We start from the raw sequence: 16,998 nt of genomic DNA, 5'->3' as shown, positions 1-16,998 counted from the left end.
ATCGTACTTAAGTCTTAATGTTTTGACAGACCTAACTTGTGAAACAATAAATACATCTTTAGCTGCTGAATCGTGGACCTCTGTTTTCTCTCTGTCCATTCTTCCTTGAGATATTATTGACTGTTTAGCTCGCATCGCCTCTTCTTCTTCTTTCTTTCTTTTTTTTTTTTTTCTCGAGACATCCCTTTTTTGGATTGGCTGCAAGAGGACATAATGCCATTGGTCCACAGATGTGTGTGCTCCCCCAGTGTAGCAAAGGACATACTGGAAAACTATCTAAACAATTTCAGGAAGCTGGCTTGTCAGGCCAGTTTGTCATGGTGTCTCTGAATACCATATATAGCAAGTTTCAGGCACAATCTGGGCTGTGATGACACACATAGACATGGTTAAGTGTCTTTATGATTCTTTGACTTTCAAAGTGCTTTAATCACACAAAACATTTCATGAAGCTCAAAAGGCTTATTTAACTGTGTGTAAGTGGAATATAATGTACGGTAAGTGTTCCCGTGGTATTTATGTAAATATTGTTTAGCTGTACATAAACTGCATTAAATAATGATGTGATAAATAACATTGATACAGGGTAAAGAAGGGAAGCGTCTCATACATGGAGTTTGGATTTTTCTGACACAATGGCATCTTTTTCACAGGACTACGGTCATGGTGGGGTATGAGGGCCAGTTCTGGTTTGCACTAGTTCAAAAGTAGCCTAATTTTAAAATCATCACTTATTTAGGAAGGAGATTACGCACCACTACGTTTAGGTGTAAGCAAACTGAGATAGTTCCACTTATGGATCGTGTTAGTTACAACTTAAATCTGACACCTCGTTGGTATTAGGTGTGAAGTCTTCTTTAAAAGATGGTTCTTATGGTGTGTTGTTTAGGCAGGTGGGATAAATTAAATGATGAGGAGGAGTGGTCAGCATTGGCTCTCTTCTATAGTTGTCGCCTTTTAGAAATGTATGATAACTAATTTTACTCCTGTATTTGTTTTCTATGAGCAGAGGTGGAGATAATGTCATCAGCCTAACAACAGAGAACCGTTAGACTACTGTGTTTTAGTTGATGACTCTACTCCAGCTGTACATTGTGTGGACAGGCTTTAGCTATCACCTAATCAAACCGCTTTGTCAAATTTAACACAAATTTATGTGGCCATTTTAGAACCAGTTAACAGAATTTATTTTGTTTCCATTAGTCCACTCAGAGACAATAAGGCACAAGAGGCAGCATTTTAACAAACTCTGCACTGAGAAAAACGCCTTCCACTGATTGGTCACAAGAAGTCCTTTCAGCGAAAACGTCACACTCTACTATTTCAGATGAACCCAACGTCTTTGTGAGGCAACCAAACAAGGACACAACTTAAATAACAAACCAACCTGTTTCTACTAAGGGTTCGGCATTGACTTTGTAAAGCCTATTTGTTTTTTACCTTGCTTGGTTAAATGATCAAAGAAGAATTTTGGACATTACATGATTGCGCAGCTGATTTTATTTTGGGCCACTGGTTGAGGAACAACGAGTGAAAGAACCTGCAATAAAATTAATCTAATTCAAGAAAGTAAAGGCAAGTAAGTGTACTTGAGTGGAGATAGTGTTTAGTGCTAAAAACACATTAAAACAATGAGAAATAATATATTTTGATGAAAATTAGAACTCGCCATCATAAGGTGAATAGCTGGGACAATTGAATTTAGAATGAAATCTCACTTTTTGATTTTATTTGGCTCATCAGTTGGAGCTGTGGGCTTTTATTTTTCTCATACTTGCACAGATGCAGCTCAGCCAGATGATTTTAACAGTTGTACCTGACGTGTCATGATCGCTGTCCGAGGTGCTGATCCTGGGACATCCAAAAATGTCTGAGCTGTCAGAGGATGCTAAGAGAGTGTCCCTTAGGTTACATAAACTTGTGCCAGAATAATATTGCCTGTGGGTGTGAATGTATCACTTTGCATTGCTGAAAGGAGAAAGACCCTGTGGGAATGGGCACCACAGCAAAAACACCACCTTTACCTCTCACCTTCCCTGTAATGGGGCTGGCAGAAGAAAATTCAGAAAGAAAAAAATCTCCTAAATGGAAAATGAACATTTAATTCTGCCCGGATACCACGTCAGAAAGGAACAAAGATGTTTGACAGAATTGATCCTGAAGTACTCATTACAAGAAGAAACATCATCAGATGCCATTTTAAAAAAACAAAAAGAGAATTCTGTATTATGCCAATTTCTTCTTTGTAAACACCTGAATTATCAATTAAAGTTCACTATGCAGATAAATCTCAAACAATATGTGACAAACATTTGAAGTGCCTCATGGTTGTTTGACCATTTGAAAAGCGTGAATCAAGAAAAGACAGAATAATTATGTATGCACATCAAATGCATAGTGGCAAAAACTTGTATATTGCAATATTGTCTAATCGTGATGTAAATAATAATAAAAGTGGAAATTATAAGAGTGGAAATGCAGACGCTTTTCTTTTAACTCATTTCTGTTGCGACTTCTTTACTCTATGACACGTTTCTTAAAATGACTTTTAAAATGTCTACATTTATAAACATTCAGACGTCCTAGGACCCAATGGGTTTAAACATTCATCTATTCAATTAAATGTGTTACGGCAACAGTTTTCTTTCTGGTGTTTCAAACTCAAATGTTTGTGAGATAGCAGTGCATTCAGTTAACAGTTCAGAGCCCTGATTATTTATCTCTTAATCTCCATTTCAGGTCTCAGTCGCTGGAGGAGGAGGCCAATCTTAAGGCCGTAATGACTCCTTATTGAAAGGATATTTGGACGCTCGTTTGTCTTACTGGAATAATTACATTTACAACTATTCCTTTAACTCACTTGGCTGTTGATTCTCGGTTAGAGACATGAAGATGAACTGTGCCAGGAACACAAAGCCCTCTGGGAAATCTTTCAGGATGTAACCAGTGCCTTTAAATACACAACATCCTTTTACACAATGTGTTGCCATTTTTTAAATTGATTTTGTGATCGAAAGTTTTGAAATCCACTTTGATGACGATCACGTTCCTTTTAATCTTAAAAAGATCGTAGACCTCAGCATCATCAACCACAAACACCTCCCTCCTCCCTACCTTCATTTTCTTAATACACTCTTTATTTGAAAACGAGATAATTCATGCCAACACTGTCCGTGTTCTTTCGTTATATTTGTTTTATTTTTCAATAAAAACCTGGTGTATAGAGGAAAACCCCCTTCCCTGTCCTCCTCCACATAAAGCTTATAAAGCCCATGTCAAGCATCCGCCCACTTCAGGGAGTCCGGAGACTTGCTCTTACGCCATAGTGGAGCTGCGGAGTTCCCTGGAGGAACACAGTTAGCAGGCACTTGTATCTTCTTAGAAACTATGAGCCAATAACTCAATATTTACTATACGTGGGCAACTTGAGGTAACGATTAGTCTTTTCTACCATTTTATAGACCACTTGTATTCTGCTGAAGATAAATAGGAAAATCATTTGTGTTTTTTTGATAGAAGAGGAGTCATCTTTATAGCTACTCATAAATGATGAAGAAGTCAAGATTTAACAATCTGTTCAATAAAGTAGCAACATTTAAATTCATCCGTGGTGCATTATAAAATTGGAATGTACAGTTTGAGTAGAATTTGCTCCCCCTGCATGATAAAAACCCTCCTTGAAGCAGAGAATGATCATCTGCACTGTAAGTTAATCACATTATTAAGGAACAATCTGCTTGTCAAAGCCGTGTTAATGGCATTTTTATTTACTTTGCAGGTTCTAAACCTTTGCAAATAAAGTGATTTACAGGGGGGACAGTAAAGCATTGGGGGATCTGATTTGGAGGCAATGACTGACAGCTAGGGGAAGACGTGATTGGACACAGAAAGAAATAGAAAGGGAGGGACTTCTACTGTGTGCATGAGTCATCACTCTCCACCCCCACCCCCCAGCCAAACTGTCTGTTTCTGTCTTGCAGGTAGGAGATTTACTAAGCTACGTTTCTCTGATGGAAAGATTCCTTTTTGCATAAAACTGATTGCAGACTTGAACAAGTGAATTATTGCGGGACGCATCTTGTGTCAAAATTTAATGTACCATCCAGCAAAGACTGTTAATCAATATTAAACAGTACAAGATGTCCTAAAAAACAACGTATGCCTTTCATACCCTAAACACACCAAGGAGAATGTTGTCCGTCGGTCCTAGCTGGACCGTCAGTGAGCTATCGTCGCCCTAGTTTTTGCCGTGTGTCCAGCTCTGTCGCTATCATCGGGCCCTTTCTGCCTTTTTTCAACCGATTCCACATGTTGAATCGACGTCGATCGGCGCTTTGGTAAGAAGAATCTCTCTGATTGGCTGTTGGGAGGTTTCATTTCTCCAGCTCTTGGCACAGGTTCAGGAAAGCCCCTTGAGCCTACCACTGTAGTATCCATGCTTTCACCCTTTTAGTGGAGTTAGGGTTAGGACACACGTGATGGTTGACTGTCGGTTGTAGTCTTTGCGGCGCGTTCAAGTGCAACTTTTTGGTCAAGACAAAGTTGATGATAGGCGACACCACAGACCACCTTCATCGCCACCTAGTTCTTTGCCGTCTGCTTGGTGTGTCAGTGCCTCTAACCTTTAATGATTTAATACTTGATGTTCAGAACAAATTACGAGTAGGTAATTCACATAGCAGGTGTTTCTGTTTATTCAGCAAACTGACTTAAGATAAGCATGGTTTCCTCAACACAGCCTCAATTCTCTGTTGAGTAGCTGTGGGACAGAGTTGTTCATGATAATTAAATTAGTCTCCCCACACTGTAGCAGGCCAGTTTGGGCTTGAAAAATCGGGCCAGAGGGTTCCTTTGTGTGAAATACTTGACATGACTTTGATGAGTCCAGTCAAATCACAATCCTCACACCTGAAAACCTGAACATGTATTACACACCCAAGTGGACTTACTAGATGTTATAATTGCATTTTAGAACTCTTGTTGCTGCCTCTATGTTGGACTGGACGATTTTTCTTGAGACATATTGTACTGCACTATACTAAAATATACAATACTATAATTACTATAACTGGTTCTGTTATCTAATAACACTATACTATACCATCTTACCTCCTGTACTGTGACTGCTGTATCATGATATAATGTAATAATTATATTATTATTATTAACAGCACACTATTCTATAGACTGATGTTTGTATCCTGTGACAGCTGCACGGTTCACAGAGTGTACGCCTGTAACCACTATAATCTTTATGCTCATAATTAAATGGCTTTATTATGTTTTCTGCTCTTTTGTTGATGTCAATCTGAACTTCGCGTTTTTACGTCATGTTTTACATCGGGAGACGACCCCCCCCCTCCACACACACACACACACATCATAGCTGGCCTTTAAGCTAATTGTGGTCCTGTATCCAACTCACAGATGAAAAGCGGACACATACACTTTAGTGCACCAATTCTGAGAACTCATTTTCTGAGAGTAGTAGGAGATGTTGTTGTCAACGTGTTTAGTGTTTGTAAAATAAATAATATAAAAAGTGGAGTATCTAATTTCAAGGATTTGTACTGCAGTCACTTAACTTTTTTGTAGAAAAATCACATCCATTGCAAATTTAAATACCAAGCAGAATAATTAGAATTTCTTGTAAAATGTCTGGAGGGGATCTTTGGAAAAGACTAAATGTCCTGATTTACAAGGAATATATAACACTTATAGTTGGTCTGACATCGGTCAGGAAGTGGATTACACTATTCAAATGTAAACATAAGGGAAGGTACAGGAAAGCTCTTCGGATTTTGTATGCAAAACCACAGAGGTTATGGGCTGCAGTGTATTATTGTGAATGAACGAATGCAGGCAAAGAAGTTATGAGGTTTGTGTTATTATACATTCCTACCTAGTTATTTTTTCAGGCCTACAATCGTGGGGCCAAATAAATAACAGTTAGATACACTTATGTTGAGTACAGTTGCTGAAATAAGGCCAGAGAAAGAGCAGCTTCAAAGTCTACAGAAACTAACAGAGAGTGTGTAAAGCAGAGGAGAAGCAAACACTGTCTTCAGCTGTCCAAGAAAAGACTACTGTATATACTGTATGCCACTCCTCCCTAAGGACTTGGCTGCCCTGTATGTCACACTGCCTTTAGCTTTGGGACTGAATGTAAACATAAGCAGCTTTAGGCTGTATAAACTCCCAATGCTGTTTTTCTATCAATAGCATTGTCTCTAGTGACAATGAAAACATCGTGTTTTCAATCTGGTTGTCTGACCTCATGTGTTGTTATTCTCAAGTGATTACATATTTGTTCAAAAAACAAAATATAGACTAGTAGCATCCAGTGGACAGGAAATGCTACAAACTGTGATATAAACGCCAAAAGGCTGTTTCTTTGTTTTAACCGGAAACAAGAAATAAGGTCAAAAATGATGCGGTGAATCTATTCAAAATGATTACTTGCTTCATTGCTCTTCTTTACTGCTCAGAAGGATTTCTCTTAAGTGTGACACTACTATCAATAGTGCCGAGGAAACAATGTAAACTATATAAAGCCTGAAAGAAAGCGAAAAAGGGCAGGGGGGGGGGAGAATAATCTAACTATATTCACAGAATGTAAAGAGGCATCAAGAAAGAGGGCTTTCTCTCCTGAAGGTGAATTTCATGGTACTAAAGGAAGACAAAAGAAGAACAGGGCCAAGTCCATTAGCGGGTGCAAAGACGAGTCAAGCTAAATGAAGGCCTCAGTAATAGGGAAAAGACATCTAGGGGCATTTAAGAAGATGCTTCCAGTAGTTTGTAGACGGGGTTGACACAATGACATGAAAAGAAAGGAACTGGGGAATGGGGTGGGGGCAGTGGAGTTGGTTTGGGGGAGGGGCAGGTCTGCATGTTGTAGCCCTATGCGCTGATGAAGTTGCATTTAGCCTTTCACTGGTTTCATCACCAATGATTTGTACTACTTATTGCAGTGCAGATAAAGCTGCAGACTATACTATATATCCCAGTGTGTGTTAACCTTGTTGATTGCCTCAGTGTCAATGGGCTGTCCAAATAGCTTCTAATCAGTGGGAATTGCAATATAGTTGCAACACATCATCCACTTGGGCATTTTTTACATCAACAACTTTCTGTTTGGAACGGAGGCTAAATTTTCCTTCCCAAAAATGTAGCGAGAAAACTATTCACTTTATGGTTGCACCTGAAGCTGTCTTCAGGAAATATTCAACAAATCATTGAGATTTGTCGATGAAATCATGAATCTAACAGTGGGCTATCCAGAATAAAGACAGGATCATTCATCACTAGAATGTTTAAGTTGTCTCGCTGTCTATGTGGTGATATTGTCCACCACTAAGTTCAAGGCCGAAGACCTGACAAAGGTCTGTAGACTGTTACAGAGGAAATCACCAAAGATCCGACCTCAAGCTGTCTTGGAAAAATGACTATAAGCCGGCTCTGGCCCAAAGCCTTTATCTATTTTTTTAACCTATCAGGAGGCATTGTAGTCAGTCTGAGAAGCTGAAGGCTACCTAGACTGTATGGAACTGTGTGTAAGGGCTGATTAGCTGCAAGACGTTCCAGATACAGTGAAGCTAAAATCTGCGACATTTGGCACAGCTATCAGTGTGAGTATTGGTCCATCAGATTCTCATCATCAAGAAATGAAGACGTTGTGAGCTATGCATAATGTTCAAGAGTTGTGCACTGACCATATTATGTGTCCTGCAATGTAGAAATGAATATGAGAATGCATGCAAAAGTACTCAGAAAGGATTCCCCTCACATTCTTGAATAGAAATGATCGAGGCCATTGCCTGAGAAGAACCAAGCATGTGTTTAATAAGTGGTTTTAACACAAGGTTTCTATAGCTTATGAAGCTAGCAAGACAGATCAAGGGCACACTGGTTAAACTGTGGACGTGGGAGCTGTGTAGGAACAGTGAGAAAGGAGCTCGGAAACTTATGTCACTGGCTTAGGTCAGCAGTGTCATGTAGTGTCGAGCGGACATGCTCTTCCTCGCCAAATTAGTCAGGAAACAAAGTAGGCAAGGAGTGGGAGCACACCAGCTGAGAACAACAGCACTTTATCTGGATGCTGCTGGGAATATGGATAATGTTGGTTACACAGAGAAGGTCACTGCAACTGATTGTTATCATAGAGGTACAACAGCAGTTTAATACAGAGTATTTAGATGAGGGATCACATGCTAAGAAGAATCATATTTGGTCGACCAATTTAAACATTTAAACTCTCAGTTTTAATTGGCTACAAGACCTGTGTTTTAATTATTGACACTGATTACAACTGATAAACATTGTGTACTTGATCTCAAAAACGTGCTTAGAAGTTGAACAGCACATTTGAATTACTTTGCTTGTATTTGCCTAGCCGACACACAAACTTGCCTGCTGACACTAGACTAAGTTGAGCTGTGGGCCCATTTCTTATGATGCAAGAATACGATTAGAGACAATACCATATCATACACTACAGGCCCATGGCACAGCTAATATCCTAAAACATTCTGCAATAATTGATATATTGAAAAACAACTTGCTGTATAATGATACATCATATCTGATTAACTGAAGAATATAATACTGCATTCATTACAGGATTCATGTTTTATTCACAGAAAGCTGATGTCCGTTTCACCTCTTACCATGCTTTATCCCTTAAATACTTTTATTTTCTGTCTAACATTATCTTCTTTCTATCTGCTTTTTTCTTTTATTCCACTGTCAACTTCTTTTTTGGCCAATTACCGTCCAATTAAATTACCCTTATGCATGATACAAGTGCCACCGTGAGGAGTCATGAAATAGTGACTTGTTAGCTCATATTGGCAGGAAAATCTGTTCAGAGTAGCATTTTTTTTATAATGGTTATTTGGCACCGGCAATTCAATCTTTGTATCACCAGACTCAGGAAGATTAAACACTGCAGTACAATTATTTTGTCTCATCCTCAACATATAGCATGATAAATCAATTACAAGAGCAAGTTATCAAAATGCACCAATGTTAAGAGCTACTGAGAAAGTCCCACAATGATTTAAACTTGGGCTTCAACCAAAGAACAAATATTTAACTAGTGCAAGGTAATACAATGTATTTTTTTTTCTTCTTCTTCCTTTTTTTTTATCAAATAGTAACATCAAATTATTTAAATACTTATGAACATTTCGGATAAATCATCAAGTCTAAATTGCCTAACAAAGGTATTTGTTGCCATCAATTCATTTTATAGTCACTAAAATGACTCTTAAAATTAACTGTTATAGTGATATAAAGAAACACGACTTAATGAAAATGTTTTGCTGTCCTATTATCCTGAGCATATTGCTAAGAAAGACCACTAAAATAATCTAGTTGGACCTCACACAAACACTGATTGAAGATGCGATGCAGGAATGAGTCATCTAAATCCAGCTGTCCACAGGGCATGTATCTGATTAGCATACCCACACGCACACAACAGGAACAAATGTAAATATTGTAATAAAACCTGCTATAATTGTATCATTTTAGCATAGACTACAGGTTCCAGTGTATTTCTACTTTGCTTAGCAATATTGGTAGCGTGTGAGCATTGAGTTATACAATTTAAATAACAGATATTAAAATGATATTCAAATAAAACTATCAGTAATTGATGCTGTAGCAGCAAACTCTGCCTTTCCAGTGGACCCCTTGTGTCACGCTGTCTGTAATATGATATCATATGAAAGCATCAGTTATAAAGGAGGCATTACAGACATACGCAGACACAACATGCAGTGAATTCTGTTACAGCAAAGTCAACCGAACAGTAATGAAGTGCAACATTCGGAGGAAGAATTTTGTTCAGTAGAACATTTACAGCGACAGTATATAACTTTTCCATCTTGGAATGCAGTACTTTCTAAAGTTTCTATGTAATAGCATGATAACTGTCAACAGGGGGAATGGCATCTCTCTCGTGTCCAGTGTGGCCAGATCGCCTTTTTACTGCACTATGTAACTGGCAGAGGGAAGCAGTCATCTAACAACAAGTGCGGTTCTTTACAGCTCTGGTTCACACAGCAGCCTTCAGTTTTAAAAAGAAGCAAGTCAGCCCATCTTAGTACTACTTTAATAGTATTCACAGTTTGATACACAGCCGAGGCACCGAGGAAAAGGAAGGTAAACAGCCTAGGCAAAAAACCACAATCTGACAGTAGAGTGTCCATCGATGCAGATATGAATGAACAGATTGCAAAGGAAAGTTAGGCTAAATCGTTATCTGTGTCTTCGTTGTCCCGTGTTTAGCAGCTTGCATACAAGTAAATAAAAAAAATATATATCATATCATATATTATGCTAAAAAAGTTAGCTCAGAGTTAGAACCTTTCAGAGTCATATTTGTGCGAACCCCGGTAATAATACAGTACTTTGTCAATCGACATGGTGCTTCGACTTCTTACAATGTCTTTGCTGACTTTTTTTGCCCTGTTTGTAAAAAGATTCAAGTTGTCTGAGAGGAGTTGCACGGTGAGACCTTCAGTGGGCGCCAAAGTGCACCAAATCAAATTCCTACATGTTGTTGCTTTAAGTTTGAATTGTGCATTATCACACTAAAGGAAGGAGCAGTTTTACCCAAAAAGTTTATGACTTAACCACCGCTGTGCTGTTATACAGTACAATGGCACAACCTTGCGTGTGATATTGCTAGCTGTTCTATTAGCAGAACGTAGTAGTAAAAAGGGCACAAGACAAACATTTTCCTGCACTCTTGGGTGCCAGCACATTACAGCAGACAAACTACTTTGTAGTTGAAGCATTTATCTTTCTTTTTCATCATTCAACCAATATATTAGAGTTTGTATGCAATTCCTTTGGTGGCTGTGTGATTCTGCGGTACCCTCTTGATGAAGCTAAACTGCAGTAATGGTTATTAACATGATTCAGAACACCTGAGGCAGAGTGAAGCCAATACTTGAAAGTCTCACTGATGTTGTAATCTCTATCAGCACTCATGGAAAGCTTGTTCTCTAATACTACTTGGTCAGATCTAATTTCTGCATGATAGATATTATACTGTTTTTTTTATATGGAAGAAACACTGCTTTGCACACAATGTAGTAACACTGGAGATAACCAAATATGGTTTTTGGAGGGGGGAAATAACTTGAGGAAATATATTATGGACGCCATCTGCTCAGGTAGACACAGACAGGCTTGTATTATACGTTGAAGCTGCTGTTCAGGTGAACCTGCATCTGAAGAATGAGTCAGATGAAAGATCTAAAACAACTCCACAGGACGGTGTGGTGAAGCACCCACAGTTAGGTTGTCTGCTCAGCAGGGCTGAACGGTTTGGCGCTCTGCAGACCGAGGCACCCCATTTGGCTAATGAAGTCCCAGACTGTCTTCACACCACCCCCACCCACCAGTCCACTATGAAATGTTCTACTCATGAAAGTAATGAGGCAGGGAGGGAGAAAGACTCTTCTGGCCACTGATAACCTCAGACTAAACTTGCAACCTTACGAGACAAGGGCCTAATATCTGGCCGTCAATCAGCCCCAGCATCCCTGGCTGGAGTGTTTAATTACAAGAATCAATTATTTACCAGCCTCCTCTTTCACTACTCAACACTCCCAAAAAAGGAGTGTAAAGAAAAAAAAGAGAAAAAAAGAAAATACATTTAAAGCCCAGAAGAGGTTTTAGGAGAAAAGCTAGAGAACAATATAAGAAGCTTATTCAAGATAAAACAGACAGTGTTCAGATAATTGACAAATTACAGCTGCAATTAAAGTTAAAAAAAATCGTAATTGTGGATTGCAGTAAATGATATTCAAAAGGTGCATCAAGTCATTTGGCATAGCTACAAAATATAAATGAGGTATTACCTGCCATAAGAGAAAGTGTGAATGAGAAAAAAATGTGTATGTGCTTTATCAAAACTAAATTAAACATCATTCATAAAGCACCTGTGTTCACAGTGTTACATTTTCTTTACAAGAATAAAGTATGTTAAATAAGATCATCATTCCACCACCTTGACATCCTTCACTTCACATTTACTCTGAAAGACAGTCTTGACTTCAGCATTGTGGCCCACACAGCACCTGCAATGCTTTTAACTAATTTGGAGGGACAAGATCGTGTTACCCCTTTGCTTGTACTCACAACTGTTCTTCACCTTATGGCTGACGCAGGGAATAAAAGTTAGGATACAGATGGAGTCACAAAAACAGACCATTTATCCAAATAGCGCACATTTTTGAATGTCACATACAATTATACCACACATACTTAAATATTCCAAATGGCTTCTTTGAGGTTGTACAATGGAGTTTTGTCAATTGTATTTCAATTTTCAAAAGAGTCTTGCAGAATAATACTCAGTACTCCATGTACTGTATGAGAGTCGTTTTTCACCTCAGATAGCCAAAGATTCAGCTGTGGGACTTTAAACTAGTAATCTAAAAAGACAAGATCATGTTAACCTTATTCACACTGCACTATATAAGCTGGTAACATTTTGTACCTGGTCAAAGAAACAAAAGAAAAAAGATCCTGATCTGACACGAGTAGTCCGATGAGAGACACAATTAAAGATACCCTTCCACCACCAACAAAAAAAACTACTTTCATGAGCGGTCTGAGCAAGCTGTAAATTCAACAAAACACACTTTTTATGTAAAAATGTGGGAATGACAGAAAATAAAAAGGGGTTTGTACTTGATAACTCTTTCATGTCACACAACTGTATGGTGCCTCTCTCTGCCTCTGTATCTAAAACTAAAAAAAAAGGAAAAGAAAATGAGAAGCAGCAGCTGGTGAAGTGTTCTGTGGTCCTCTATCCATAGAACAGAGTGTCTCTTCGTGTGTCCGAAGTACAGCCAGCCAGATAAACCACATAACAGAGGGAATAAGCATTCAGCACTAGACTAGGTCTGCTGTGGTTCAGTGCCCTACCACACCTGTGATTTGTGGTTTGCATGTTTGCTGTATTTCTGTGCTAGATTTACATTGTCATCATCAGTTGTGTTTAGACTTGTTTATGCTATTTATGGTGTGCGAGCTCCACATTGGCGACCTGCTTCTTTCTTTGAAGGAATTACAGCTTGTGTTTCTTTCACGATGACCCAGAACTTAAACCATAGACTGTTTGTTAATGGACACCCATCTGTTATTGCAGGGGGCTTTGGAAGCCCGTCAATGGTGGTGGCCATACTGTCTCACCCTTACTTTCAGTCAAAGAGCTCGAGCTGAGGCGGGTCTTAAGCCTCCTGACAAACAGCTACACTAAGCCTTCAGCTAGTATAGTGAGAAACGCTTATAAAAAGGTATATCAAGTATCTTCTCACTCTGAATGTTATATTTAACTTCATTTTGAGGGGAAATTGGTTGCTTTCCAACCATTTTGAAAATCAGATAAATCATCAACTAGCGATCGGCTAAACTTAGATCGATTGGTGTCAATCTCCTGGTGAAAAAGTACTTCTATTTCGAAATTCTCCTGAGTTCAGTTGGAGCATATTGCAAGTATTTTGTTAAACATAAATGACACATGATAACATTTTAAATATTCATATTTATCAGACTTCCTTTCCCCGTCACAATTAATTATTATTAAAAACTTGAATAACACATTGCAGATTTTTATCAGTCAATATCAATGTTCGTTATTTCAAATACGGATGACTTCCGTGATGTGTTAAGTAATGCTAGCATGTTTAGCAACATACATCACTGCCACATATAAAATTGTGTTGCAAGTAGCGACACCAAGGTCAAGCATATGATTGACTTTTTAAATCACTTGATGACAGGGACCCAAAAGCCCAAAATCTTACTCATTTAACCAACCAACTTGAAACATTCAACCGTACCGGCTCAGAATAAGTTCAATGTTGAAAGGCTCAGGCATTGATTGAAAAAAAGTAGGTTCAACACTTACAGCCTGATTAATTCCATAAGGGGTGTGTGTTGAGTGTGTTGAGAGTGAACTAAAAGAGTTTTCTCATCAATCTATTCTAGAGGAGGTCCTCTACCCAAGCCTGCGCCACTGGAGGACGCCTCTTGCTTCGTCCTTTTCAGCAAAACGCTCGTACAGAACCATGAGTATTGCCAAGTTCAAGAGAAGGTTTTATAGAAGCACAGACAGAAGACCACCTTTACATTCAGAAATGTGGAGTTTTTGGTGTTGCATAACTGTAGAATCAAAGTATTAAGTTCACTTAAGTTTCCGTTTTTGACTTCGATATTGAAATTTAAGATTTTGCAGGTTCTGCCAATTTCTCTAAACATTATGTGCAATCCTCAGCGCTGTACACTTTCAGCTCTTCTGTCTTGGTTGGTAAACCTTTTAGTATATATCGTCTGTCACTGACATGATTTCAAAATGTGTTCAACTCTCAAATGCAAACACCTCCTTCCGACACACAATCTAAATGATTAATTCTTCAAAAAATGAGGATATATGACAATACTTTGCAAATGTTACAAAAGCGTTTGACTTATCTGGACTGATGGTGGCGCTAAAGTGAAAGTTAAAGGAACAGCCCAATTACCAGCTTAGTTATAACAAACCATTTTAAATGAGATAATAGTACCTCTACCAAATTTAAGGACAATCCATCCACTACATTTCTGCACATTTCACTCAGAAGTCCAAATATCTCCTCAAACAGTTATAGGCTATCAGCAGATATACAGTATTGTGGTTAGGTCTAAATCAAACAATCAGAGTTAGCCAATCACAGTGACTCTATGAAGAGAATGTTTGAGTTGCAGACAGGTTGCAGTTACAGTGGTTGGCAGCATGCCATTGCAATGTCCGTGTTGCTTTTTGTGCTGCTTCACATTCAAAAGAAGAAAAAAAACAGCAAAGAAACTGTCCAGCATGTATTTCATTGGAGCTCTCAGTCAATTAGAGGTGAGCTGTGTGCCTCTTTGTTAAGTTAATATTATGCTTTCTGTGAAGAAATCTAAATCCAGTTGCAATAAGCATGATGGCCATTTGTAAAACAATGAAAACATTGTATGCTAACAGTGCAAATTAGGTACCTGCATACACACAGCCAGGCGTCCTGTGTGGGAGGGAACAGGGCACTGAAAGGCACCATTTACACACACTGGTTTAACTGCAGCATTTGCTCTGACACCCATCATCACGTAAGTACTCCATTCATACTCGGCTTCAGCTGTCAAGAGCAATTACATGTTAGTGATCATTCTATAATAGCCATTCACATGATTAATCTCACTGTCCTCTGTGATTTAAGTGGACATTTGTCTGACATTGGGGGGAGTTGTGTTTCCTCCTCGCAGCAACTGATCTGTTATTGACACCATTACTTAACCACCGAAAATGTAACAGTTTAAATGGCAGCTCTGTCAAGTGAAACTATCAGTTATTGAGTTAAAATTCAGCTTTATGAACATGTAAAGTATTCAGCAGCTTTATAAGACCACGGTTATAGAGTCAGTGACAGTGCAACATCACACGTGTCACTTAAACAAATAAATAAATCAATTATCAGGAGGGAAACAACACTGAAAACGTGACTCGTTAGTGTTTCTATGCAACATTTCCACAGTACGTCATACAAAGTGAGGTGCACAGCATGTACAGTGCAAAAAAAACAAAATCCATCAAAATGTTTTTAATAGCATCTGATTGGCAAGCTGTCTCGGGACAGTTGGCAAATGGGCGGACAGCGGAGGAGTTTAGAGGTGTTAAAGTTCAGGCAGGAGCAACGCAGCACCCTGTGTCCTGCCAACAACCTTACAGTGGCGCAATTCCTGACTAAGTTGTTGACCCATGGCCCCCACCTGTCTTGACCAGGCATTATATGGAGAGAGGGGACATCACTTCCCTTTCTATGCTGCCTGCCACACCAGAAGGCTTTTGACTCATGCCCATCTGTCTTGATAGTATACATTAAGGGAAAGCCAAGCTCCTGGCACCCTGTCCAGTTCATGTCTGCTTTTAAAACAACAAGTTGTTACATGGTGTGAGAAGACAATTTGTACCTTAGCAAAGAACATCTTGGTAAGCAGGACATTTGTGAGTAAACAAGTCGCTTCTTACAGTTATCAACAAATGAAAATGAGGTTTATTTAGATGTTATAGAGCAGACCTTTAGGACTTTTTTTTACCTTAAAGTGTTTATGATTTAAACCTAAATTCTACATATTTAGATCTGACTGTTTCTGCATGTGACCGAAAGGAACCAGCAGCGCCCTGACTCCATAGTGTTCACCTCTCAGTAGGAGTTAAAATGTCTAAGGCATTACCACAGCAACCACAGCAAACCAGATAGCAATGTCTGAAATACAAATATGGCCTAATCACATTGCTAATTTCAGCAGGGGCAGTCAGTCCTCGATATTTAAGTAACTGACATGTAAGATTTGACCAACAGACACTTAAGGGCTGGTTCATGTGAAAATACATCAATTGGAGACATATTTTACTACCGGTGTGTATGAAATGCTGGCATGTTTAAATGATTATTTTTGCAATTAGACATTAACCCTCAGTACCTCAAAAAAATCTTGCAAGAAATACTAAAGATCCAATCTTACCTGACCGTGTTGGATGTCTAAGTAATGAAGCACCTCTCTAAGCATGACAGGAGTGTGAGGAGCATTTTCATGCGAATCAGGCGACACTTCTTCAGGTCCATTTAGTGGACCAGGGCCAGAAGATGCACAAACTGTAGATGAGTGCAATTTTGATTTCCATGACCTCCAGCATGCTCTCCACACCGCCAGATTTGTTCTCCGAAGCACTGGGTTGGAGTGCAAGGACACGAGGAAAGTCATGATCCTTGTAATGATCTGAGGAGAAAATGAGTGTGAAGATATGAGGGGACACCAACAGAAACATTGTTTAATGCAAATATAGAGAAGTAGGGTTTGTTATCTTATTGGATCAAAGTGAGTAGTTTGAAAAATATATTAACAGAGTAATGGACTTCAAGTAATGTTCTGAAAACAATGAGATTCTGAAGGTGT

At 38.8% G+C, this 16,998-nt stretch overlaps 1 protein-coding gene across 1 annotated transcript in view; it reads right to left on the bottom strand.

Moving 5' to 3' along the window:
• Positions 1–16,653, bottom strand: part of mettl15 (methyltransferase 15, mitochondrial 12S rRNA N4-cytidine) — a 41,223-nt gene extending 24,570 nt beyond the window's left edge. Inside the window, exon 1 of the mRNA XM_079338942.1 lies at positions 16,567–16,653. Within this exon, the coding sequence (XP_079195068.1) occupies positions 16,567–16,611 (45 nt within the window). The 5' untranslated portion in view covers positions 16,612–16,653. The remainder of the gene's footprint in view (positions 1–16,566) is intronic.
• Between the last annotated feature and the right edge of the window lie 345 nt (positions 16,654–16,998).

Source organism: Symphodus melops (genome assembly GCF_947650265.1).
Source record: "Symphodus melops genome assembly, chromosome: 3".
Taxonomy (NCBI): domain Eukaryota; kingdom Metazoa; phylum Chordata; class Actinopteri; order Labriformes; family Labridae; genus Symphodus; species Symphodus melops.
This window is presented reverse-complemented; position numbering and strand designations above follow the sequence as displayed.